General features: G+C 45.8%; 1 protein-coding gene across 6 annotated transcripts in view; it reads right to left on the reverse strand.

Annotated features, from left to right (window-relative positions):
* Nucleotides 1–25,388, reverse strand: part of TMEM117 (transmembrane protein 117) — a 464,204-nt gene that overhangs the window by 57,954 nt on the left and 380,862 nt on the right. For all 6 annotated transcript variants that reach the window (XM_030548913.1, XM_030548912.1, XM_030548914.1 and 3 more), the window contains one exon: nucleotides 17,338–17,497. In XM_030548913.1, coding sequence (XP_030404773.1) covers nucleotides 17,338–17,497 — 160 coding nt within the window. The remainder of the gene's footprint in view (nucleotides 1–17,337; nucleotides 17,498–25,388) is intronic.

The raw sequence follows: 25,388 nt of genomic DNA on the forward strand, positions 1-25,388 counted from the left end.
TAGCGGCATGGAGCACTGCAGATCCGAAGGCCGCATCCTCTCTTGACTGCTGGACCAGGGCGTAGTGGGAAGCAAAGGTGTGGACCGATGACCAGGTCGCTGCCCGACAGATTTCCTGGATGGGCACATGGGCGAGGAAAGCCAGCGACGACGCCTGCGCCCTGGTAGAATGCGCAGTCACACGGCCCGTAGGGACATGGGCCAAGTCATAGCAGGTCCTGATACAGGACGTTACCCATTAGGATAACCTCTGCGAGGAGATAGGAAGCCCCTTCATGCGGTCCGCTACTGCCACGAAAAGCTGGGGGGATTTGCGGAATGGTTTGGTCCTCTCCACATAGAATGCGAGAGCCCTACGGACATCAAGCGAGTGGAGCTGTCGCTCCCTGCCTGAAGAGTGAGGTTTCGGGAATAAAACCGGGAGGAATATCTCTTGGTTGATGTGGAAGGCCAAGACCACCTTGGGGAGAAAGGCAGGGTGTGGCCTCAGCTGCACCTTATCTTTGTGGAAGACTGTATACGGGGGGTCTACCACGAGAGCCCGGAGTTCCGACACCCGTCTAGCTGAGGTGATAGCTACTAGAAAGGCAGTCTTCCAAGAGAGATAGAGTAGGGAGCAAGTAGCTAACGGCTCAAAGGGGGCCCCATGAGCCAAGACAACACCAGGTTAAGATCCCAGGTTGGAGCAGGGAGTCGGACGTTAGGGTATAAACGTTCCAGCCCCTTCAGGAATCTAGTCACCGTCGGGTGAGAAAAAACGGAGCGGCCATCCCCACCCGGGTGAAAGGTGGAGATAGCTGCCAGGTGGACCCGCAAAGACGATATCGCCAGGCCCTGTTGTTTAAGGGACCAAATATAGTCTAAAATATTGGCCACCGAAACTTCCATAGGGCGGAGACCTTTCTCCACGCACCAACAGGAGAAACGCTTCCACTTGGCCGAGTACGTCGCTCTAGTGGAAGGCTTCCTGCTGCCCAAAAGTACCTCCCGTACCGGGGTGGAGCAGCGCAGTTCAGAACTGGTCAGCCACGCAGGAACCACGCCGCTAGGTGTAGCGACTGCAGGTCCAGGTGACAGAGAGTCCCGTGTTCCTGGGTGATCAGGTCCGGGTGAAGGGGCAGGGGAACTGGGTCGGTTATGGACAGGTCCAGCAGCATGGGGTACCAATGTTGCCTGGGCCACGCCGGGGCTACCATGATCACGCGAGCCCTGTCCCTGCGCACCTTCAGAAGGACCCTGTGGACCAGTGGGAACGGGGGAAACGCGTAGTACAAGTGGGTCGTCCACGGAATAAGGAAGGCATCCGCTATAGACCCGGGCTCCCTGCCCTGAAAGGAGCAGAACGCCTGGCATTTCTTGTTCCCCCCGGACGCGAAGAGGTCCACACGGGGATAACCCCACCTCTGGAAGATTGAGAGGGCGACGTCCGGGTGAAGGGACCACTCGTGTGATAGGAAGGATCTGCTCAGGCGATCCGCCAGCGTGTTCCGTACTCCGGGGAGGAAGGAAGCCGTGAGGTGAATGGAGTGGGCTACACAAAAGTCCCAGAGTCGCATCGCCTCGTGACATAGGGGAGAGGATCTGGTGCCGCCCTGCTTGTTGATATAGTACATGGTCGTCGTGTTGTCGGTAAACACCGCGACACAACGACCTTGAAGCTGGTGACAGAACGTTTGACAAGCAAGGCGGACCGCTCTCAACTCCCGCATGTTGATGTGCAGCTTCACCTCCTGCGGGGACCACAGGCCCTGTGTTCTCAGGGTTCCCAGGTGGGCCCCCCAGCCAAGATCTGAGGCATCCGTTGTTAGGGACACCGAAGGCTGAGGTGGGTGGAAAGGGAGCCCCGCACACACTACGGACTGGTCTAACCACCAGCCGAGAGAATCTAACACCCCCTGAGGGATTGTGATCAGCATGTCTAGCGGTTGCCTTGCCGGCCGGTAATGTGCGATGAGCCACAACTGGAGGGGCCTCATGCGGAGCCGAGCGTAACCGGTCACAAATGTGCATGCTGCCATGTGGCCTAACAGGGTTAGACATGTCCGTATGGATGTCAAGGGGGCTGCCCGCAATCGCTGAACGATCGCCGACAACGCCTGGAACCTCGGTAACGGCAGAAGAGCCCTGGCCACGGTGGAGTCCAGGACGGCCCTGATGAACTCCACCCTCTGCGTGGGGAGCAGGGTGGACTTGTCTATGTTGATCATGAGGCCCAAGGTAGCAAACAGGCCGGTGATCCTGCGGACGTGGCTGCAAACCTGTAGTTCCGACGTGCCCTGAATTAACCAATCGTCTAGGTAAGGGAACACGTGGATACGACTGCGCCGAAGATGTGCCACAACGACTGCCATGCATTTTGTGAATACCCTCGGGGCCGTAGAAAGGCCAAATGGGAGGACTGCAAATTGGTAGTGAAGGCGGCCCACCACGAATCGAAGGAAACGTCTGTGGTGTGGCCAAATGGCAATGTGAAAATAAGCGTCCTGCATGTCGAGGGCGGCGTACCAGTCTCCCGGATCCAGGGATGGGATAATGGTCCCCAGGGATACCATGTGGAACTTCAACTTCACTAGGTATTTGTTGAGCTCTCGCAGGTCGAGGATAGGCCTGAGGCCTCCCTTGGCCTTGGGGATCAGAAAATAGCGGGAATAAAACCCCTTGCCTTTCTCGTTTTCCGGAACCGCCTCTATAGCTCCTTTGTTGAGGAGCGTCTGTACCTCCTGTCGAAGGAATTGCTCGTGAGAGGGGTCCCTGAAGAGGGACGAGGAAGGGGGGCGGGAAGGAGGAAATGATATAAACTGCAGGCGGTATCCCGTCTGCACCGTGCGTAAGACCCAGCGGTCCGATGTTATTTGGGTCCACGCCGGGAGGAAAAACGAAAGGCGGTTGGAAAACAGGGGGGAAGGATCCGTGGGGAAGACTGTTACTGCGCCCTCGGGCGCACCTTCAAAACGAAGGCTTGGGCCCAGGCAGGGGCTTAGAGGAGCTTTGATTCTCCCCGCCCTGGTTCCCCGAATGTCTACGCCTTCCATTCCTGCCACGGCGCCTATTGAGGTCCTGCCGTTGGCGGAACTGGGGGTATGGCCTGCGCTGCTGTTGCTGCTGTGGCCGGAAGGGTCTGCGCTGCGTTCCCGGCGTGTGCATCCCGAGAGAGTGCATAATGACCCGATTGTCTTCGAGACTTTTAAGTCTGGGGTCTGTCTTCTCTGAAAACAGGCCCTGGCCTTCGAACGGGAGGTCCTGGATGGTGTATTGGAGCTCCGGTGGAAGGCCAGAGACCTGAAGCCAGGAGATACGGCGCATCGTTACCCCCGAGGCGAGGGTGCGGGCAGCCGAGTCTGCAGCGTCCAAAGAAGCTTGCAACGAGGTTCGTGCAACCTTCTTGCCCTCGTCCAAAATGGCCGCAAATTCTTGGCGGGCCTCCTGTGGCAGCAGCTCTTTGAATTTGTCTGCTGCCACCCACAAGTTAAAAGCATATCTGCTGAGCAGGGCTTGTTGATTTGAAACCCTGAGCTGAAGGGCCCCAGCCGAATAGACCTTACGGCCGAGGAGGTCCATACGCCTGGCCTCCTTGGATTTGGGGGCTGGAGCTTCCTGTCCGTGGCGCTCCCTCTCGTTCACCGACTGCACCACCAGGGAACACGGTGTCGGGTGGACGTGGAGGTACTCGTAGCCCTTGGAGGGGGCCATGTACTTCCTCTCGACGCCCCTCGCCGTAGGGGGGATGGAGGCTGGTGACTGCCAGATTGTATTGGCGTTGGCCTGGATCGTCCTAATGAAGGGTAGGGCGACCCTGGTGGGGGCATCAGATGAGAGGATGGTGACGATAGGGTCCTCGATCTCAGAGACCTCCTCGGCTTGCAGGCTCAGATTCTGAGCTACTCGCCTAAGGAGGTCTTGGTGCGCCCTGAGATCCAGCGGAGGAGGGCTACTGGCGGAGGTGCCAGCCACCGCTTCGTCGGGGGAGGAGGATGAGGAGACCCCCGGCAAGAAAGTGTCCAGTGGGGGGTCCCCCTCAGCCCTCGCCTCTGTCTCAGGAGCAAGAGCAGGGTCTTGCTGCTTCGATCCTTCCTCTCCATCCGGGGAGGGAAGGGGGCGAGACAACGAAGCCTCTGGCAACCTGTGCTCCGCCGTTGCAGTCCTAGTAGGAAGCTGTTGGGGGCCCTGGGCTTGATGGTATGCCCAAGGGGTCCAAAACCCCCACTGCTGCGGACCCTGGTCCTGTTGCGGAGGGTCCTGAAACAACGCCGCCTGCCTGTCGGTGCCCAGCGCATACACGCTGTCCGCTTGAGACGACACCGACGGCTGCCTAGAAGGCCATGGCGGGGCCGACCCCGGCTGATAAGGGTCTGCGCGGTTCGGCACCGAAGATCTTCTCGGTGCCGGGGATTGGTACCGGGAGTCATAGCGGCGCCGGGATCGGGACCGGGTTCTGTCTCGGTGCTGGGATCTGGATCGGTACCGGCCGCTGCTTCGGTGCCGGGATCGGGACCGGGACCTGCCACCAATGCGGTGCTGGGAGGTTGACCGGGACCGGGACCTGCCACCAGCTCGGTGCCGGGAGGTCGACCGGCGCGGTGAGTGACGGCAAGACTGGCTCCTAGAGTCACGGTGCCGGTATCGATGGCTGGAGTCAGACCGCGACTGTCTGGAGGTCGATCGGTGCCGCGAGTGCGACCGGTACCGCCGAGGGGAGCGGTGCCGGGACTGCGAGCGGCGGCGGGATCTCGAGCGACCGTGGCGTCGGGACCTGGATCGCGAGCGCGAGTCCCGAGACGGTGCCGTCATCATGGGCTTGCCCCTAGATGCTACCCGCACCGGAGGTACCGGGGGTGGCGGCTGAGTAGACTCAGTTAGGGCGATAAGGTCCCGTGCCGAGGCGAAGGTCTCCGGAGTGGATGGGACCAATAGCTCAACCCCAGATCTTATGGGGGAGCTTGGCGGCACCGGACTCGACGGACCCACCGGGCCCGGAGTCGACGGTGCCGGTAGCGCCGCGGCCGATGTCGATGCCGGGCGTTCCATTCGGGTCTGCCTGGCTGGAGTAGCAGACGTTGACGGTGTCGCCTCTGCACCCGGTGCCGGGGAAGGTCGGTGCCGGGGAGTCTTCCCGGTGCCGGTGCGATCCGGTGCCGGCGCCGAGATCACGGCCTGTGAAGCTGCCGGGTCAAGTGCCGCCTCCATTAGGAGATTCCTGAGTCTCTGGTCTCTCTCCTTCTTTGTCCTGGGCTTAAAAGCCTTGCAAATGCGGCACTTGTCTGACCTGTACGATTCCCCCAGGCACTTCAGACACGCGTCGTGGGGGTCGCTGGTTGGCATAGGCTTTTTACAGGCCGCACACTGCTTAAAGCCCGGAGAACCAGGCATGAGCCCGGTGCCGGGTGCCGGGAAGGGCTACAGCCCAGACCGGCGAACAACTATATACAATACTATTTACACTACAACTAATTAACTAACTATACTTAACGACCTAACTAACAACTGTAATAATAACGGTAGTTAACAAGGAGAGCTAGGGACGTGGAGGACAGCTATGCCGCGCTCCACAGTTCCAACGACCGACACGGCGGTAAGAAGGAACTGAGGAGCGGGTGGGCCGGCAAGGGTATATATCGAGCACCATGGCGGCGCCACTCCAGGGGGCGACCTGCCGGCCCACTGGAGTTGCTAGGGTAAAAAGTTTCCGACGAACGTGCACGCACGGCGCGCACACCTACCTGGAATGGATGTGAGCAATCACTCGAAGAAGAACCACGGCTTCTTGCGAAAGAAGCTTCAGTAAGCTTAAATTAATTAAAAACTACCTTCAAGCAACCACGGGTCAGGAGAGATTAACAAATATGTCCATCTTGTCAATAGAACATGAAGTAGCAAATAATATTAATTTTGATGCAATTATCGATGAATTTGCCTCATTAAAAGTGCAAAAAGTACAATTTTGAAAAATAATCGTTAATTGTATCTGATATGGTTCTACAGCTAAAGTTTATTTGCAATTATTTAAATAGTATGTTACATGCACTATGATGCACACCTTATATGTATTAGTTGATTTTGTATGCAGAACTTACGATTAATATAAATAAACGTTCTATTATCATTATTATTCTTGTTATTTACATATTTTTCTTTTTTTTACAAAGTAACTACTATGAAATTATATAGAGGGGAGGAGGGCGCAATTTTATATTATTGCCTCGGATGCAAAAATAGCTAGTTATGGCTCTGCCCCCACCCAAATCACAGAGCACTCATTAAAAAGGCAGAAGAAATAAAGTGTGATATGGGAGAAAATATACACCCTTTTTTTCCAGAGAACGATTGGTTTCTTATCACTCTTTTATCCCAAAAAACTGCAAGCATTGAGAAAACAAAGGGTAGCTCAGGTGGTAAAATCTGCTTTATTGGGCGAGAAACAAGGTCCTACAGTCATATTCAAAAGGTGCCCTGGAATTTTCTACAGGCATCTAAGTGATGGAAAATATTCCACACTCAAGTTTGATAAAATATTTGCTGGTATGGAAAATTTCACACAAAAATGCTAGGGTTTCTCCCCACCCTCATAGAGAGACCAAGAGTCCACCAGGGTCATTTTTTGTGTTTTGGATTTTGCTATGAACAGGGCTCTACCAAATACACAATCCATTTTGATCAATTTCATGATCATTGGATTTTAAAAAACAGGGTCATGGGTGGGGGGGTCGCAAGGCTCTTATTTCTGTGCTGCTGCCTTCAGAGCTGGGCAGCTGGAGGGCAGCTGCTGGCCGGATGCCCAGCTCTGAGAGAACTGTCACCACCAGCAGTAGTGTAGAAGTAAGGGTGGCAATACCATGCCATCCTCACTTCTGCGCTGATGCTGGTGGCAGCACTGCCTTCAGAGCTGGACTCTCAACCAGCAGCTGTGGAGCTTTCTGCAGCCGAGGAAGGTTCCCGGAGATGGGTTTGACCCAGCCTCGGGAGCAGCTCATGCAGACGAAGAGGAAGTCCTGTTCTTGTCCAGTCCATCTGGGACTAGCAGCTGGAGCCCAGTGCACAGCAGGAGCCCCCAGCTGGGGTGTCCTCAGCTCTGCCCCTCTTCAGCTTCAGATCCAGCAGTTAAAGGGGCTTTGTCCTGGCTGTGTGTGGAGGAGTTGACCACAGCACCCCCCTGACCATGGGGCCCTGGGTGGTTGCCGACCTGTAAGGCCAGCCCTGCCCCTCCACCAAAAAAAATTGACGACCCCCCACATACCATGCCACCCTCACTTCTGCGCTGCTACTGGAGACGATGCTGTCTTTGGAGCTGGGCTCCCAGCCAGCAGCCACTTCTCTCTGGCCCCCCAACTCTGTGAAATCTGGTCTACCCTACAATATAGATTTCACAAGGGAGTTCAGATTTTACGGTTGGTGGCACATTTTTCACAGCGGTGAATTTGGTCAGTCCCTATGACTATTTCACATCATTCCAGTTGCAATATTAAATTCATCCCCAAACAGGAGTTTCTATTCAGATTCCATGCATAATAAAAGTAATGAATTTTATTTTAATTCATTTCCAAATACAAAATTAATTCTTAATATGAAAAAGGAAACCCAGAAGACTAGCACTCTCAGTATGAGAGGCACAGCTCTACTATATTTCCTGGCAAAACCTACAAAGCAAGGATTATGGATGGGAAGCTGGAGATAAAAGACAAAGTCGTGAGCTATACGAAGAAACAGGGGCATGGAAATCTCTTACTTCCATGCTTGCTGGCAAGGAACTGACCTGACCTATTCTGACAATCAGACTAGGCACCAATGGGATTCAGAGGGGCTGTTCAAGGAGAAAAGCTAAAGAATTAGCCACTTCTTAGAGCAACCCTCTACAGATACATCACCTCTCTTTTCCCATTGCTCTGGTCACAGAATATGTCAGTGTCGGGGAGGTGGTGGCATGAGGACCATGCACTGGTTGTTCTGAGATCTCACACTTCTCTCTCCACTAGGCAAGTGGTATCTTCACTCCATGGAACCTGAAATCCATTCCTGAACTGTCAGCTAGGGAATCATTGTTGGGGGCCACACCGGCCCATTTAGTCCATCTGGATGAGTGACAGACAGGAAAGAATCTGTTAATAAGAACATACAAATGGCCATACTGGATCAGACCAAAGGTCCATCTAGCCCACCATCCTGTCTTCCGACAGTGGCCAATGCCAGGTGTCCCAGAGGGCATGAACAGAACAGGTAATCATCAAGTGATCCATTCCCTGTTCCACTGACTTCAGCTGTAGGCAGATTTACAGGAAGGCTCACAGAAAACATCCATGGAAGCCTTATGGAAGTGCCTCTGAGGAGACATGAGAGAGGAATTCAAGAAGCATTTCAGTCTACACAGCTCTCCCACTCCATAGAGTTCCACACCATGAAACCAGACAGGGCCCGGACTCGGCCCAGTGGGAGAAAACAGTAAGGGGAAAATGAACAAAATGCTTTAGCACTGAGAAATGTAATACAGATGCAAATGCAAATAAAAGCAGCAAAGATGGCAGATACAGAAAAGACAGCAATTGCAGGATAGGCCAGAAAGATCAGTGCCTGAGCCAATGGCAGGAACTGTAGTGATATCACTAAAGGCATGGGGAGCATTACTAATATGTTTCTGAAATTGTGTTTATGAATGAGCTTGAGTTGACCACTGTGACCAAGTTGGGTTATAAGGCAAGAGAAGTTGATGCTTCCTAGGCATTTCAGTATTCAGAGATCCTATATGCTGGAGAGAGACACAGTGCTGTGGAATCATCCTTTATTATAAGGGATTACAGGCAAAAATTGTGAACCGTTAGCTGAATACAACCCATCTTCAAAAGACATGATAAAACTTTAAACAATGTTATGTTGCAGATGCTTTTAAAAACTGCCAGTGAAAGGCAATATACTTTGAGCTAGAGAGAGTCCTTCATTTAACCAGTGAAAGAAATAGCTTAGTATTTACTGCTCCTACCCATAAAATATTGCCACATGATTGTGCCCAGGTACACAAGTGAGCAGAGGTGGCTCTAGCTTTGTTGCCGCCCCAAGCACAGCAGGCAGGTTGCCTTTGGTGTGGGTCTGTGGGACGTCTGCCGGTCCTGCAGCTTCGGTGTACCCGTCACCAAATTGCCGCCGAATCCACGGGACCGGTGGACCTCCTGCAGGCAAGCTGCCAAAGGCTACCTGACTGCCGCCCTCACAAGGACCAGCAGGGCGCCCCCCCACAGCTTGCCTCCCCAGGCACGCACTTGGAGCACTGGTGCCTGGAGCCACCACTGCAAGTGAGAGACTTGGACCTGCTGTCATATTTTTGTTAAACGTACAGTCCCATTTATCTTGACTCCTCTAGAATAACACCCACAGAACACATGTCGTTCTATCTAAATCTCCCTCCTGAGAAACAGTAGCAAATAAAAAAATTAAGTAACAGTGTCTCACATACAGAATGCCTGAATGTCAGAAAGGTTCCAAAATGGCTGCCAACTTCATTAGTATAGCTGCCTCTCCATGGGTTTGGCTAGTGTTTGCTCATTTTCCTGTGCTTTCAAATGTTACAAAACCCAATAAAAGCATGATGGAAACTACTGTGACATTCATACACTCACTTCTTTAGAAGTTTTCACAGTGAATGGGAGGTTTTTAAAAGCACATTTGCTGAAACCAAATCCAAACAAACAACATGCCAATTGGGAAAGGAACATATTAAAAACTAGACAACAAAAGGGAGAGCGGTTCTTCAGTCAAACTTTGGAAACTGCCTCAGGAACAAATTGTGCATGGACATTTTCTTCTGTTGCTTGTCAGGAAATGGGGAAACATGTACACCGTTCCTGAACTAAATGTACAACTGTGAGGATACTGTTCTCAAAGGAATGCATAATTGAAGTTATTTTGTTTTGTACTTCCAGCTCTGTCTATTAACCACAAAATCATATCTTCAATATGTTTCAAAAAACTATACTTATGGGGCCTGATTCTCCTCTCACGTACACAAATGTACATCTGGATTCTCCTCTCATTTACATCAATTGTAAATTAATTTCACCAGCCTGCACTGTTACAGCAGTGTAAAACCAGAGTAAGGGAAGGGAAAATCAGACTGGTAAGGATATATAGATTTTTCTAAAGTATTGGGAAGAATGTAAATCTTGTACATTCATTGGAGCAGATTCTAATCTAACTAACCAGTACATTGGTGTAAACCCATATTGACTCAAATTAAATAGAGTTGCTTCTGGTTTATACAGATGTAAATGAGATCAGAATCTTGTTAATTTGTCTATATAATACATGACATAATTAAAACATTCATAATGCCAGAGTTGGGAAATGTCTAAATTAACTATTTTCTTTGGTAGGGAAACAGATGAAGAGGCTGGGGAAAATACTTATAGGAAAATGATAAGTATTAAAATCTTTTCTATCTACCAAAATTCTACTCTCCACATTAATATTTAAGTATGAGTTAGCATGAGAATCATTCCTCCTAAAATTTTATGTAGAATGAAAGGGGTACAGTATAAGTGCTTTGAATAATAAAACAGATTGTTGAAAGGAAGAAATGTGATTATTATTCTCTATAAAGTGCATGCAAACGCATTAACTCATCTGTGGGGCACATGTATATTCATTAATAATATTGGGTTTACATGTAATTGAGAAATGCCTGCATTAACTACTTTCTTCAGCAGAGAGACAGATTAAGAGACTTGGGAAAGGATATACAGGAGAATAGAAAATATTAAAATCTTTGCTATTTACCTTTTAATCTCCATATTAACAGAGAGCCAGCACCTGTGATGAAGAAGACTGCAAACTATCTGACCTATTTGATCGTATTTCCTCTCAAGTGATACAGTGGGCCAAACTCTGCTTGATTTATTTATAAAAAGAGTCTCATTTGATTTCAGTGGGCTTACTTGAGTAAGTGATCATAGATACATAGATTCCAAAACCAGAAAGAACCAGTCTGATCATCTAGTCTGACCTCCTGTCTAACACAGGCCATAGAACTTCCTAAAAAAGTGTCTAGAGCAGATCTTTCATAAAAACACTAAATCTTGATTTAAAAATTGCCAGTGACGGAGAATCTACCAGGAGCCGTTGGTAAATTGTTTCAATGGTTAATCCCTCTTTGTCAAAAATTCATGCTTTATTTCCAGTCTGAATTTGTCTAGCTTCAACATCCAGCCATTGGATTATGCTCTATCTTTCTCTGCTAGATTGAAGAGCCCATTATTAAATATTTGTTCCCTAGGCAGTTACTTATAGACTGTGATCAAGTGACCCCTTAGCCTTTTCTTTGTTGGACTAAAGAGATTGATCTCTTTGAGTCTACCGCCGTAAAGCATATTTTATAAACCTTTTTCATTTTTGTGGCTTTTCTCTGAACCCTCCCCAATTTATCAACATCCTTCTTGAATTGTGGACGCCAGAACTGGGGGACAAAGTATTCCAGCAGCAGTTGTATCAGTGCCAAACATAGAGGCCAAATAACCTCTCTATTCATACTTGAGATTTTTCTGTTTATGCATCCCAAGGTCTCATCAGCTCTTTTGGCCACAGTGTCACACCAGAAATTCATGTTCAGCTGATTATCCACCATGACCCCCAAATCTTTTTTCAGAATCACTGCTTCCCAGAACCGTGTCCTCCATCCTGTAAGTATGGCCCACATTCTTTGTTCTCAGATGTATACGTTTACATTTAGTCACCTTAAAATCCATATTATTTGCTTGAGCCCAGTTTACCAAGTATTCTAGATCGTTCTGAATCAATGACCTGTCCTCTTCATAATTTACAATTCCCCCAATTTTTGTGACATCTGCAAACTTTATCGGTGATAATTGTAAGTTTTCTTCACGGACATTGATAAAAATGTTAAATAGTATAGGGCTGATAACCGCTCTTGGAGAGATCCCACTAGAAATACATCTACTCAATGACAATTCCCTGTTTACAATTACATTTTGAGACTTATCAGTTAGCCAGCTTTTAAACCATTTAATGTATGCCATTTTTTTTTATAATGCCATGTGGTATCATGTAAAAGCCTTACAGAGCTCTAAGCATAGTATCTTTATCTACCAAACTTGTAATCTCATCAATTTGGGACAGTACCTCAGATTCGCAAAAAGAACAGGATTACTTGTGGCACCTTAGAGACTAACAAATTTATTTTAGCATAAGCTTTTGTGCGCTTTCGTGTAGGGGAATTGTTGTAGGGCTTTCGTGTAGGCTGTGGGATTGTTTCCCTCTAATGCTCTCCTGACCCCACACTTTCATCCTCCTTGCAGATGGGCGGACTCACCCCTGCGGCGCCTCCTGCTGGTGACTCCTGGGAATTAGCTCGTTCCAGCTCCGGAGCACCCTCTGCAGGCCGGTGATCCACCTGTCCTCTCACCCACGTGTTCCTCCCTGGGCCCGGTGCCCTTTTACCTGGGGTGCCGCCCTCTGGCAGTACCCGCTCAGTCTTAGTGTCTCCCCTCCCTGGGGAACCCCCACCCACTATCCCCACCTTGCCTCAGTATATGGCTATTGCCAGTCATTGTCTAGCCCCACACCCTGGGGCAGACTGCAATATCAGCCTACTCATCATTGGCAAGGCTGGATTTGGACCTGCTGCCTTGGCCTACACCTGGGCTGCCCTCTGCAACCCCCAGTACCTTTTAGCCCAATGCTAGGCTGCAGCCTGGGGCTTTCCAGGCTGGAACTCCCCAGCTTCTCAGACTGTCCCCAGCCCTGCTCCACTCAAGTACTTTGTCTCTAGCTCCCTGCAGCTCCCTTCTCACTCTACAGCTAGAGAGTTACTCTCTGCTCCTGGCTTCCCTGGCCTTCTTATAAGGCCCTGTTGCTCAGTTTGGGGTGTGGCCCCAGCTGCTGCCACTTCCCCCAATCAGCCCAGCCTAAAAGCTGCTTTCTCCAGCCACAGCCCCCTCCCAGGGCTGTATTTAACCCTTCAGGGCAGGAGCGGGGGTCCACCCCGCTACACTCCTCAACAACACAAGGGCTGTTGAACAGGAAGTCTGACCTTTCCACTATGTCTCTAAATGTCTCCTCCATGTACCTTCTGTCTCCCTTTGCTCCTCCAGCCTCTGTCTCTGAGATATATGAGTTACTTGCACTTCACACACACATATACCACCTGTCCACGAAGCAGATAATACATGTTGCACTCTGTGCAATAAAGATGGTAGCCCCCATCTTGCTGCTGGTCTTCTGCCTGCATTTTTTTACTCTTGTGACTTTTTTACGAAGCCTAAGTTATGGGTGTGTTGGGTAAATGTATTTTTTTCCTGTCGATTATTTGTCTTAGGGACTTGGTGCCTTTCTAATTGTTATGATCCCTCAGCCTCCCCTGCTGCAGCTGAACTCTCTCTGCAGCCAAACTCTCCTTAACCGGGCAGCTCACTCAGCCACCATGCTCTCTCCCTCTGTTGTGGGCTCTCTCTGCTCGAGAAGAGTGTTATCATATGTTATGACTACATCATTCCCACCCACCATAAAGAACAGAACTATTTATTGAACGCTCTGCCTTTTCTGCAGATAATTTGTTTGATAATTGTTGATAATTCTACTATTTCTATCGAGAAATGGACCAATACCATTGTTAGTATTTTCCCCCTTAATATACTAAGCTCTTGTTATTGTTTTTTAATAACAAAAATGCAGATATAAAGCTGATATCCATGGATTTGCAGGGCTCTACACGTGTTGATGGTGGCATCGCATGTAGCAGGAAAGATACAACCAAACAAATCACAAACATAGACAGCTTGATTAACTTCAGTGTAGGGAAAGGATGACAAAATTGGGGCCAAATTCTGGGTTGGTTTAAGCAGACACATTAAAGTCAGTGGACTTGCACCTGCTTCCACCATGTCTGAAATTGGACTTTAGTTTTACCATGAAAAAATGTGCATTTGTAATACTGACAGACCCTGGTCATCATCAAGCAGGATTAAACCTGGAACCTCTGGAGCTAAATGCATGAGCCTCTACTGCATGAGCTGAAAGCCCAAGGGCTCTTAGCTAAGGCTGTAGCAGACTCATTCATCTCTAAGTAGTCTCAGTGCCATTAGAGGGGACAGAACACCACTCCCAGGAGGTGTGTGGGTTACACATTCTCTTTCTTTTAAAAAAATACAGCTACCAATCATCTCCCTCCTGCCTTTAACCTCCACATTCTCATGGCCTCAACTTCCCCTCCTTTCTCTTCTGGGTGCTGTGTAATCTCACAGCTGCCTGCTCCACTCTACCAAGATTGCTTTCATTAAGCACACTTATGAGTTGCCTATTGCCATATTCAAGGAATTCTTCTCCAACCTTAACATTATTGATCTATCTGCTGCTTTCGACAGATAACACCCCCTACCAATCTTCCTTGACTTTCTCCTCTCTGTGGGTTTAAAGTCTAACTCAGGATCTGCTTTCATGGCTTCATTTACTGTGTCTACATTCATGACTCTCAAATCTACATTTCAACAAATGGCATCTGAAATCTCTAGCTTCTTCTGGATGCCCAGCCACCAACTCAAACGGAAAGGGCCTTATTCTCAATGTACAATAGAGAGAGTGGTGGTGGGATTGGCAGGGAGGGAAGACATGGCTATAGCTTTCTGACACTGCCTGTCCCCGAAAAGGAAGTAAAAAGAAGTGCACAAAACAATCAGCATAACTCAGTATCTCTCCCCGTGTAACACTTGGCCTCCCATATTCCCACTACCACCCTTTGTTTATGGCATCACTTGCTATGTTATGTCTAATTTATAATGTTAGCCCTCCAGGGCAGGGTCCTGTCACTTCTTCATTTGTTTCTACAATGCTTTGCTCTACAGGGGACTTGTATAAATATTAAATTCTAATAATACTGAGCAGGCAAACTTGTCCTTTACATTAATGTAATTATTTTTCACAGCATCAAGAATGGCTTTCCAAACTCAGTTACTTTTCTCCTGTTGCTAAACTTTGTCACATTGATAGGAGTAATGCTACCATTCAAATGCAGAAAAAACATATTTCTATACACTACTCAGTTAGAACATTAAGTGAGATTTCATCTGTGCCCTTAATTAATATCATCCTCACATGGAAATTAGAGGATTTAACCCAATACTGTTTTTTGTTTAGTCTGCTATTCTGCTGGAAAAGTTTGTTGAGATCTATAAAAACCAGCACTATCCTTAAAGAGAATGTGTGCATACATTTAATTCCAAAATATGCTTGCTTCCCTCTAGTATAATCACAGGGTCCTGATTCTAATATTAATTTTTGCTTGTAATTTAATACTGTGCTGAATCAGCTTGCTTTTATTGCCATGCAAAGCACTGATACTACAACCACAATGTAAATAAAATGTTTCATCTTAGTTGTGCATTCTGAATAAATATCTGTAAATAAGTAAATAACTCCTACTATACAAACACCATTCTTTCACATGGCTTGGGTAGGTAGCAATGACCACCAATTTATATCTAGATTTGATAGCCAGCACATTGCTGCAGCAGTGAACTGGTGAATGTCTTTCAGACCCCCAGAGAAACAATGAAGGGGACACTAAGATCTGATGTGCTCCATCTTTTGTGCGTGGTGACCACAGTCACAGATAGAAGTTTGGAGCAAGATGACAATCTTCATGTGATGCTCCTATTAAGTGTTGGTATTTTTTGTGCTTTGTGCAAATTCACTAACATACCAATGTCTTCAAGTGGCCACTGGACATTGCATTAGTAACCTCCAAGTGAAAATAGAAACTATATATATATATGCAATTAGAGCAAGTCTTACTTTATGTCATAAAAATATGGAATAGGGCATGCAACAGGTCTTTTCAAATAAAAATTCTCTAAACTCAACCCCCCCTCAAAATATGGTGACTTCATTTTTCAAACTCAAAAGGATTGTTTAATAATGATTTTGGGATTAAGACAGCCCCGTTTCTATACATGGCATACAATAGTCAGTGGAGGATAGGATGCTGTCTGGTGCATTTCTATTCATTCTTTCATTACAGTTACACAAAGTAGATCCATTTATTATACACCCGCTTGCATCTTTTTAAAAGACCAAATTAAATGTAAAATGCAGAATGGGAGAAAAGAAAGCATCATAAAGGACTCACTCACCAACAGAAGTTGGTCCAATAAAAGATATTACCTCACCTACCTTGTCTCCCTAATAGGCTCATTAGACATTTAATCCGAACTTCTTTTCTTAACCTTCTATTCAAACAACAAACAGCATATTGGTTCACTCCTGGACACTTAAAATGAAGCAAAACTGTAGAATTTTATACTCCTCTGATGTCCCATTACAGTGCTGATAAAATCTAGCTGCCATGTCATTGTCACTTCTGTGGTAATTACTCTGGTGTTGGATACTTGTCTCTATTTACAGGAAAGTTGGTACCTCATCAAAGAGAACTGGACACCTGTCTGATTTGGTTACCTTTGTTAATAGATTTCAGTAATTGTGAACAAAGATGCGATAGCATGTCCAAAAAGGAGGAAACCCAAACAGTTATTATGGACCTCTTCATTAAACTTCAGCCGAATGATGCAACTCTGGGACAAATAATGTTGATCATTTTGAACAATAAATGGCCTCTTCCAAGTCAGCCAAAGTGACCTTTCTTCCTAGAGTATCGGAGTTGTCTTTAGACACCACTATGACAAAACTCAAATAATAGACAGAGGTGATGGGTAAGGCATAGGCATATGAAACAAGTTGTTTGGACTTATATCTACTGCATATACTCCTTTCTTAATTTCCAGATACCAAAGAGCAGCTATTGGAAGGAGTTACACTGACTGCTGAAAGACATTGCCATGCAGCAAACTGTCACTGAACAGAGTAAAAATATTGTTTACATGAAAGTGGAAATATTGAATATTGAGAGCAAGTGTTAATTTTCATCACAAAAAATGCATTCCTATATTGTGTACATTTCAAATATTGTAAGCCTTTGAAATGACTGGCAGTTTTTCTTCCCTTGCTTTGCTGAGTTTCTCTCATCCTCATAATAGAGGCTTTACATTTACAAAATGACTAGCTTCCGTTTTTTTCCCCCCAGTGTAGTTTTGGCAGAAGATACCTTCCCATTTGGAAAGTCACCAAGTTCTTACCTGGCACTCTTAGCAAAACAAATCAGCAATGTTTTCACAATACAAGGCCAACTGGCTTTTACAAAGTCCCTGAGAATGTTGATGTAAAATCTCTCAATAGCAATTGCAAACAAAACATTTATTTAACTTTATGAAGTCTCAGTTGAACAGTGTTTGCTCTAGTGGAAATATGGTGACTAGGCAGCTTCAGCAACCTGAATGAAACATTAAGACAGTGTACCTGCATGATAATAAGAAGGTCAAACACTAAGATGAAAGAAGCCAGGAAGGCTCTTGAGACCTCATCACTTGGCAGAAATCCACGATTCAGCTTGTCCCAGCTGATCCAGTCAGTAGTGATGACAACCACAACCACAGAGGTCAATGTAAATAGAACAGTCCTGCAAGGGAAAAAAATACTTCAGAAACAATACTGTATAAAACAATTCTACATTATTTTTTCTCTCCTCTAACAGTTAACTAATACTTTATCGTACTGTACTGCAGACTAAGTGAGCTTGAAGAAAATTATGCGTAAAAGTAGGTAATTTTACTCAAGATATAAAAGGTGCGGGAAATGTGCTAGCTGTTTCCAAACAAGCTACATCATTGTATTTCAGTTTCATGCTTTTCATATATATTGTAAAAACTAATAAAGACAAATGTAATATAATAAACCAATAATTATTTGTAAAAGTACCAAGACTACCATGGCGCCTTTGAAAAATGGAATGCAGACTCACTACCCCTGCATCATGTTTACGATTACCCCCATCAACTTTCAGTCCAGAGCCAAGGTTCCTTTTGGGTGTATATTCTATGTCCAAACCACAGCTAGCATCATTAAGGGAGTACCTCCAGAAAAACCTAACTACAGTAGAACCTTAGAGTTATGAACACCAGAGTTACAAACACACCATTCAACCACACATCTCATTTGGAACCAGAAATACACAATCAGTCAGCAGCAGAGACCAAAATCACACACACAAAACCAGCAAAAACAGTACAGTACTTTGTTACATGTAAACTACTAAAAAAATAAAGGGAAAGTTTAAAAAAAAGATTTGACAAGGTTAGGAAACTGTTTCTGTGCTTGTTTCATTTAAATTAATATGTTTAAAAGCAACATTTTTCTTCTGCATAGTAAAGTCTCAAAGCTGTATTAAGTCAATGTTCAGTTGTAAACCTTGGAAAGAACAACCATAACCTTTTGTTCAGAGTTACGAACAAGCATGATTCCCGAGGTGTTCATAACTCTGAGGCTCTATTCTAATGGTTTTATTCGCTGCTCTGCCTCCCCTGAAGGTATCCTGGTACCTTAACCAAAGAAGAAAGACAGCTCCATGAGACTTTGTAGACTACAAGGCTCTGAACCAAATAACTATATGCAATGGTTACCCTTTATCATTAATCCCAAACTCTTGGATCAAGTATGGTCACTGCGGGTGTTTATTAAAGTGGACCTCAGAAGAACATATAATCTAGTTCAAATTGAGGCAGGGGACAAGTGGAAGATAGACTTTAGAACAAGGTATAGACACTTCAAGTATTTGGTAATGCCCTTTGGACTCACCAATGCTCCCATCACTTTTGAGCACCTGATCAACAAGATATTTTGAGATATCCTAGACCAGTTTGTTGGCATATCTAGATGATATCTTACCCTATTCCAGTAGTCAAGCAAGCCACAACTATCATGCCCGTGAAGTTCTTACATGATTGACCCAGCATGGGTTATATGAAAAACTGGAGAAGTGTGTATTTGAGCAATCATCCATTAAATTTGAGGGTTCATCGTGTCAGCAAACAGACTATGCATGGATTGCAGGTATCTGCAATGTAGGACTGGTTTGAACCCTAGATCATCTGAGACATCGAGAGATTCATTGGGATTGCCAAAGGTTGCTGCCCCTATAACTGCAATCCTCCAAAAATCTGCAAGGTTTCACTGGCCCCTGGAGGCCTTTGAACTCCTGAAGACAGCTTTCACATCTTCCCCAGATCTGGTCCACCCTGATCCTCACCTACCCTTTGTCCTTGAGTCTGACACTTCTGAATTAGCCATCAGGGCAGTACTGTCCCAAGAAACAGGGTCTCAGCATGGAATGCATCCATTTGCATATTTTTCATGACAACTCACCTCAACCGAACACATTTATGAAATAGCAGACAAGGAGTTACTCGCCATCAAGCCTGGATGGGAGATTTGGTGACAATACCATGGGGGAGTCAAATACCTCATACTAATCTTAACTAACCATAAGAATCTAGAATAGCTACAATCTGCCAAGACTCTGAATCAGCAGCAGTTGATCTAGGAGTTTCACTTCCTAGATCTCTGACCACAGGCATCCACCACTGGCCAATTGGTACGGGTCAACCAGGTGCTCAAACAACTGTTTCCTGAACCACTCCCAAAACAACTGGGTTGTGGTACTCCTGATCACTGAATTTGCATATAATGTGGAATACTCCTCTACCCAATCCAGCCCCTTTTTCCTCCAGCCATGGTTTTCATTCTTGTTTCCACCCTTCTGTTCTCATGGCCACAATGGTTTCTGCTGCCTCTGATCTGGTGCAGACCATTCATTGAACCCAAGACAACCTAAATGAGCATCTGGAAGTGGCAGAAGCAGCCTACAAATGCCATGATAACAAACATAACCGGAAGCCACAACTATAAAGGCAGGCCAGAAAATATAGCTGTCCACAAAACACCTGCAGACCATCTGACCTGCACACAAATTAGGTCATCAATAAAAAGGCCCTTTCACTATTACTCAGGAGATCATTTGAATTACAGCTCCCTTGAAGCCTTTCCTTGACAATCCGTTCTCCAGGTAGCATATGCCATCTCCATCCCTGGTTCAAGTTCAAGACCAAGGAGTACCTTGTTCATCACATCCTGGACTTCCAAAGTCACAGAGGGACCCCATACTATGTGATTGATTGGGAGGACTATGGGCCCAAAAATGCTCTTGGGAGCTAACTCATCATGTGGACACCCCTGAAAAAGTATGGGCCTTCCACAGGAATCATCCTAAGAAGCATGGCCCCAAGACATCCAGGGATCACCCTTGAAATGGGTGTTTGTGGGAATCAAGTTTCAAATCCAGGCTTGTGGGGCTGCCAAGCCTTATCCTCTGCCCCATCAAGCTGCAAGGGCTGACATGGCAACTGCTGCTAATACCGCACCCCAGATGCTATACCTGCTGACTCAGAAGGGTCAGATGACTTACAGCAGACCAGTGATTGAACATCATTGGATGTAAAGCTTCCTGTTCCTGTCCCACCCCTTGTCCGAGCAACTAGTTGCTAGGCCTGTTGTTGCCCAGACCTTAAAATCAAGTCCCTGTTTCCTGCCTGGTTCTTGGTCCTCATCCCTGCTACCACACCTCATCCCTGTTCCTCATCCAGTTGCCAACTCCGGCTTTGATCCTTGGCATGATTTCTGAGTCTGACTCTGGCTTGACCCATAGCTTGACCCCGATCCCGATGCTACTCCTGGCTCCAATCACCAGACAACCCACATTACAGGCCCTGACACATCCAAAAATAAATATTTGGTTTTGGCTTCAGTGGTGCTCTTGAATTTATTCCAAGGCATTTAAACTCTACTCATTTTCTTCAGCTAAGGCAAAGCAAACTTGAGAATACTTCCAGACATGACCAATACTCAGTAGAGTAAAAATGAAAGATAAAAAAATGGCAAACAGATAGACACTGATAGATACATAAATTTACAGAGATAAATCTTGCTGATGTCTGTGCAGGAGGGAAAAGCCACAGACCTTCACACAAGTGGTAGTGTATTCATGTGGGCATCTAGATAGCATCCTGGCATGCAGGTGGGTCTGGGGCAAAATCTGAAAGTGAAGAGTGCCAACAGTACAAAAACACTGATGAAAGGATGGAGTGGGGCACTGAAGAGCTGGCATGCCCCATAGTAACCCTGCAGTAGTGGCTCCAGTCCCCACAGGGGCTGAGTCAGGCTCTCTGCTGTGCCAGGGCCGCAGTGCCACTCAGGTTCAGCCAGGCTGCCTGATCGAGGGTCAACTGGGCCAAACCTGAGTAGCATTGTGACCCATGCACCAGGTCACAATGCCACTGGTTTGAGGGATCTCTTAAATGGGGGGCCTGGGGTATATGGCTCATTCCCTGCCTCCCAGGTGGCCCTGCTGCCATGGCACACACGAGTGGACTATCAGATACATGTCGATAATATGTTAGAACACATGTCATCACCATACAGAACATGGTTGGTCTGACCTGTATGCTGCTATTTACAGCAAGCCATAAATTAGTGCTGCAGCAGCAAATAGACTACCCTGTAGGAACCCTCCAAGAGTGGTGAACCAGAAGTAAAACATCACACATTTATTTTTATTTGTATTGTATTCACCTCACTACGTTTAGTTACATGCACTACCATGGGCAGTGCCATGTTGTCATTTGGGTGTATCATCAGGATGTGGGCCTTAACATGTATGCATGACCCAAAGCATTTAGAAACAGATTCCAGGGTGTGCACATGCAAAAGCTCGCACACACTTTTATGCCTGCCTCACCTGCAGGCACACAAATTCCAATGTGTGTGCCCAGTTCCTGATTTGCATATACTCATATCTTGATGCATGCACAAAACAGAGGTTGAACATGAGAATTAAGAGTTTTCATGCATGAAATCTGGGTACATGTACTTTTGAAAATCTGGCTCTTTATATGTTTAAATCAGGGTAAACCAGAAGAACTTCAGCTAAGTTAAGCTCTGATAACAATAAAACAGTCATGCTAGAAAGGGAAAGCTATTTGAAATGACTAAATTCAACAGAACACAAGTAAGGTTCACTCGCCTTTTTTTAACATATGAAACTGGAGCAAAGCCAAATATTTAATACAAGTCTTTTTGTAGCTATTTTTTAAAAACAAAATTGTTATGGTTTTGAGTTCACTGAATTTTTGCAAAATTGGAGCATTGTCCCGACACTGCAGAAGGAAAGAGAAGACACCAGGAATATCATTTAATTGGACCACAGCTTTATTAAGTAACATGAGCAATAAATCATCTAGTGCAGGCCACTCTTCCTTTGTAACCCATACTACCTGGGGAAGGCTGCCCTTAGCTACTACACAGTCAACATTAATCTGGTCTGAACAGCATAACTGGTACCCCACTGTCCTCTTCTTAGACAAGATTAAGGGGATGGGGAAGAGAATGTTGTCTCTTTGCTGCACTGGACATTAGGAGCCGTAGTCCCATTCCCCAGTTTCTTTAGGAGATTCTTTTCCAAATTCGCTTCCAATTCCAGCTTATCAGGGAACTGGGATTCCTATTGAATGATTGCCTGCACTGGATACCTGCCAAGTAGTGACAACAGACAGTTTACAACCTATCCTTCCCACCAGGTCTCTTGGCTTCTGGGACAAAGATATATAAACACTATACCGCCCAGGCCTCTCTAGCTTGCAGTAAGGGGAAAAAATTCTTCCCAGCCCCTAAAAGACAGCTAACATCATGCCCATAGGAAAACCTAAAAATCTGTCCCTACTCTAATCACACATCTTTTGCTGCCAGGTGTAGAATGCAGCCCTGGGCAGGGGAACGGTTTATAAGCTCTCCCCTAAGGTGCATACAAGCCAACTGGCTTACATTGTGCCCTGCTGTCCAACCAATCAGCCAAGCAGTATCTCCCTCCTCAAGCCCATGAGCAGGCTGAGTGCCCACAAGGTAGGGAGTTAAAAAAGGTGTGGGGGGGAATCCTTAAAGGGGCTCGGAGTTTTCCTTCCCCTGATGGCTGAGACAAAGGCTTCCCATGTCTGAGGTTGGGAGTGAATGTTACAAAATATTGATAGAAATCTAGTATTTGTCATTATCTAGATGTTTGCAAAAGCCTGAAAAAAAATTTCCACTCACAATTTATACTAGAAAATTAATAATTCTCCCTCACCCGAAAGGTCTAGTAGAGGGAGGAAGTTGGGGGAGCTTGGAAATCCTGAATTATATTCCCTCCTCTGCCTCTGACTGACAATAATTTCCACTCACTGTACAGAGAACTTTTACAGACACAATTAAATAATCACTTTACATCCATCATTTAAGCAATGCCTCGTATCACCCTGTGAAGTAACTAAATATTATTACCCCAATTCACTGTTTGGGGACCAGATTGTCTCCCTGTAGGCCAGCTCTTACACACAAGTTGAAACTGGCTGTGTTTAGTCTGCTACGTGTTCCCTCAATGGAACAGATGTCTCAGCTAGTGGAAAAATCAATTTACACCTAGGTTGTCCACCAACCGCCCTCTCCTCTCCATAGACAACATGTCAAGAGGAGTGGGATCAGAATGCAGCTGTGCCTGGCCAACTCTCAGATGGCATGTGATCCCTTTGGGAATCACAGCCAGGAGGCACAAGTTAGAGCAACCTGTGGCTGTTTTAATTTATGCTGGGGACAGACCTGGCAAAGATCAGTTCACAGAAACAGAGACACAACAAGCTCACTGATGACCCCCTCTCCTCCACTTGCCTGTGCTGAATAGATCCCTGAACAGCACAGAATCTGTCCCTGGAAAGCTAAGGATAAGTTAAGTAACCTGCTCAAGCCCACAAAAATCAGTGCCAGAATCCAGACTCTCAAGCCCATGACAATTCCACTAAGTCACAGTACAGAGAAAGCAAGTTGCAACCTGTAACTTAGTTTCCCAGTCAGTAACATGGCAAAAATGAAGTTTTCCACAGGCGAAATTTGAAAATGCAGAAGGTTTGCATACAAGATATGCCCAGCCACATGTAGTTGGTATATATTATTACCTAAAATTACCAGCAACTTTGAGCTACTTATTGCAATTCTTATTTAGAATTTTCTTCTAAACCTTTCATGACCCTCCCACCTTTGCAAAAGCCTTTATGATGTTTTAGCTTTGATGATCAGGAAGTAAGAGTTCTGCTAAGATCAAGTGATGAGATGAAAGTCATACTTTGACTATTTTCCTGCTCAGTTCTTGCCTTTTGTGACAGGCCAAAAAGTGCATTATTTTTCCCTTTCACAAATCTTCCTATGTTAAAAAAAAGTCAGTATACTTGGTGAAAAGAAAGTTTTAAAACATATGTGGCACACTATTTTAAGAGCCTGGTATTGCAAATATATCCAGGAATAATTCCCATTGAACTCAGTTGACTGAAAATTGACAAAGACAGTGAATGCACACTGAAGAGCCTATAGCTTAATACTTGTTCTTATTTTGGGTAGGAAGTTACATTAGTTACCCAGAATTAATATTCGGAATGAAATGTCCATAGAAGTCAGTGGGAGTTCTGTTTCAGCAAGGAGTGAAGAATCAGATGTTAACCTACCGATCATTATCATGGCATGAAGCATGTGCACTTAATAATTTATTTAATGTGTACTTATGTAATAGAACAAATAATCTGGCATCCTCTACAGGCATATGGAAACTGAAAATAATATTAATTAATAATTAATTAGCATTTGTCAAACACTTTCAGCTCCTTGGATGGAGGTGTTACAGGGATATAAAATACTGTGCTGTTAATTATTTTCAAAATCATTAGATATGCATTGAATAGCAATGAGTTATAGTTGGATGCATTTCATAAACATGCCAGAATAGTTAAAAGTACACTGAAAATAGAGATAGAGCAGGCAAAAACCAATTTGATTTTGCAACTCGTGGCATTTAGAAATGCTTTACAAACCTCCAAAAAGGAAGATTGTCGGGCAAGTTAAATATTTTCCATCAATTTTAATTTCAGAACTGGCTCAAACGCTGTCCCACAGTGTACGGTAATTATAAAGCACAACTGAGCTGCAGCTGTTCGTTTGCAAACGTCAACGTTTTTTATTTTTCTTGTTTTAATTAGCAAGGTTTCCAGTACAAAATCTGTTTCAAAAATGAATTTCCTAAAACCATTTAAAAAATGAAATGTAAGATTTTTAGTCAGCCCAATGACTTGATGTCAGCACCACTTGATGCCATTTCCGACACCCATTTTGGACAGATCCTCAGCTAGTGCAAAATGTCCCAGCTCCACTGAATTCAATGTAGTGATGATAATTTACACCAGTTGAGGATCTGCTTCCTGGTTTCCTGAATGGCCTGAGATCACAGTTGCCAACTTTCATGCAGTAAATAAGCACCCTGCCTTTCACAATAAGCCAAAAATCAAGCTAATCCCATTTCAAAACAAGGCCAAAACAAGCCAATCCCTAAGAACCCCAACACTCTGTGTGACTAGATTCCCCCGGCCTGCAGTCTGGGACTGTGGTGG

This window comes from Gopherus evgoodei, chromosome 1 (assembly GCF_007399415.2).
Source record: "Gopherus evgoodei ecotype Sinaloan lineage chromosome 1, rGopEvg1_v1.p, whole genome shotgun sequence".
In the NCBI taxonomy this organism is placed as follows: Eukaryota; Metazoa; Chordata; order Testudines; family Testudinidae; genus Gopherus; species Gopherus evgoodei.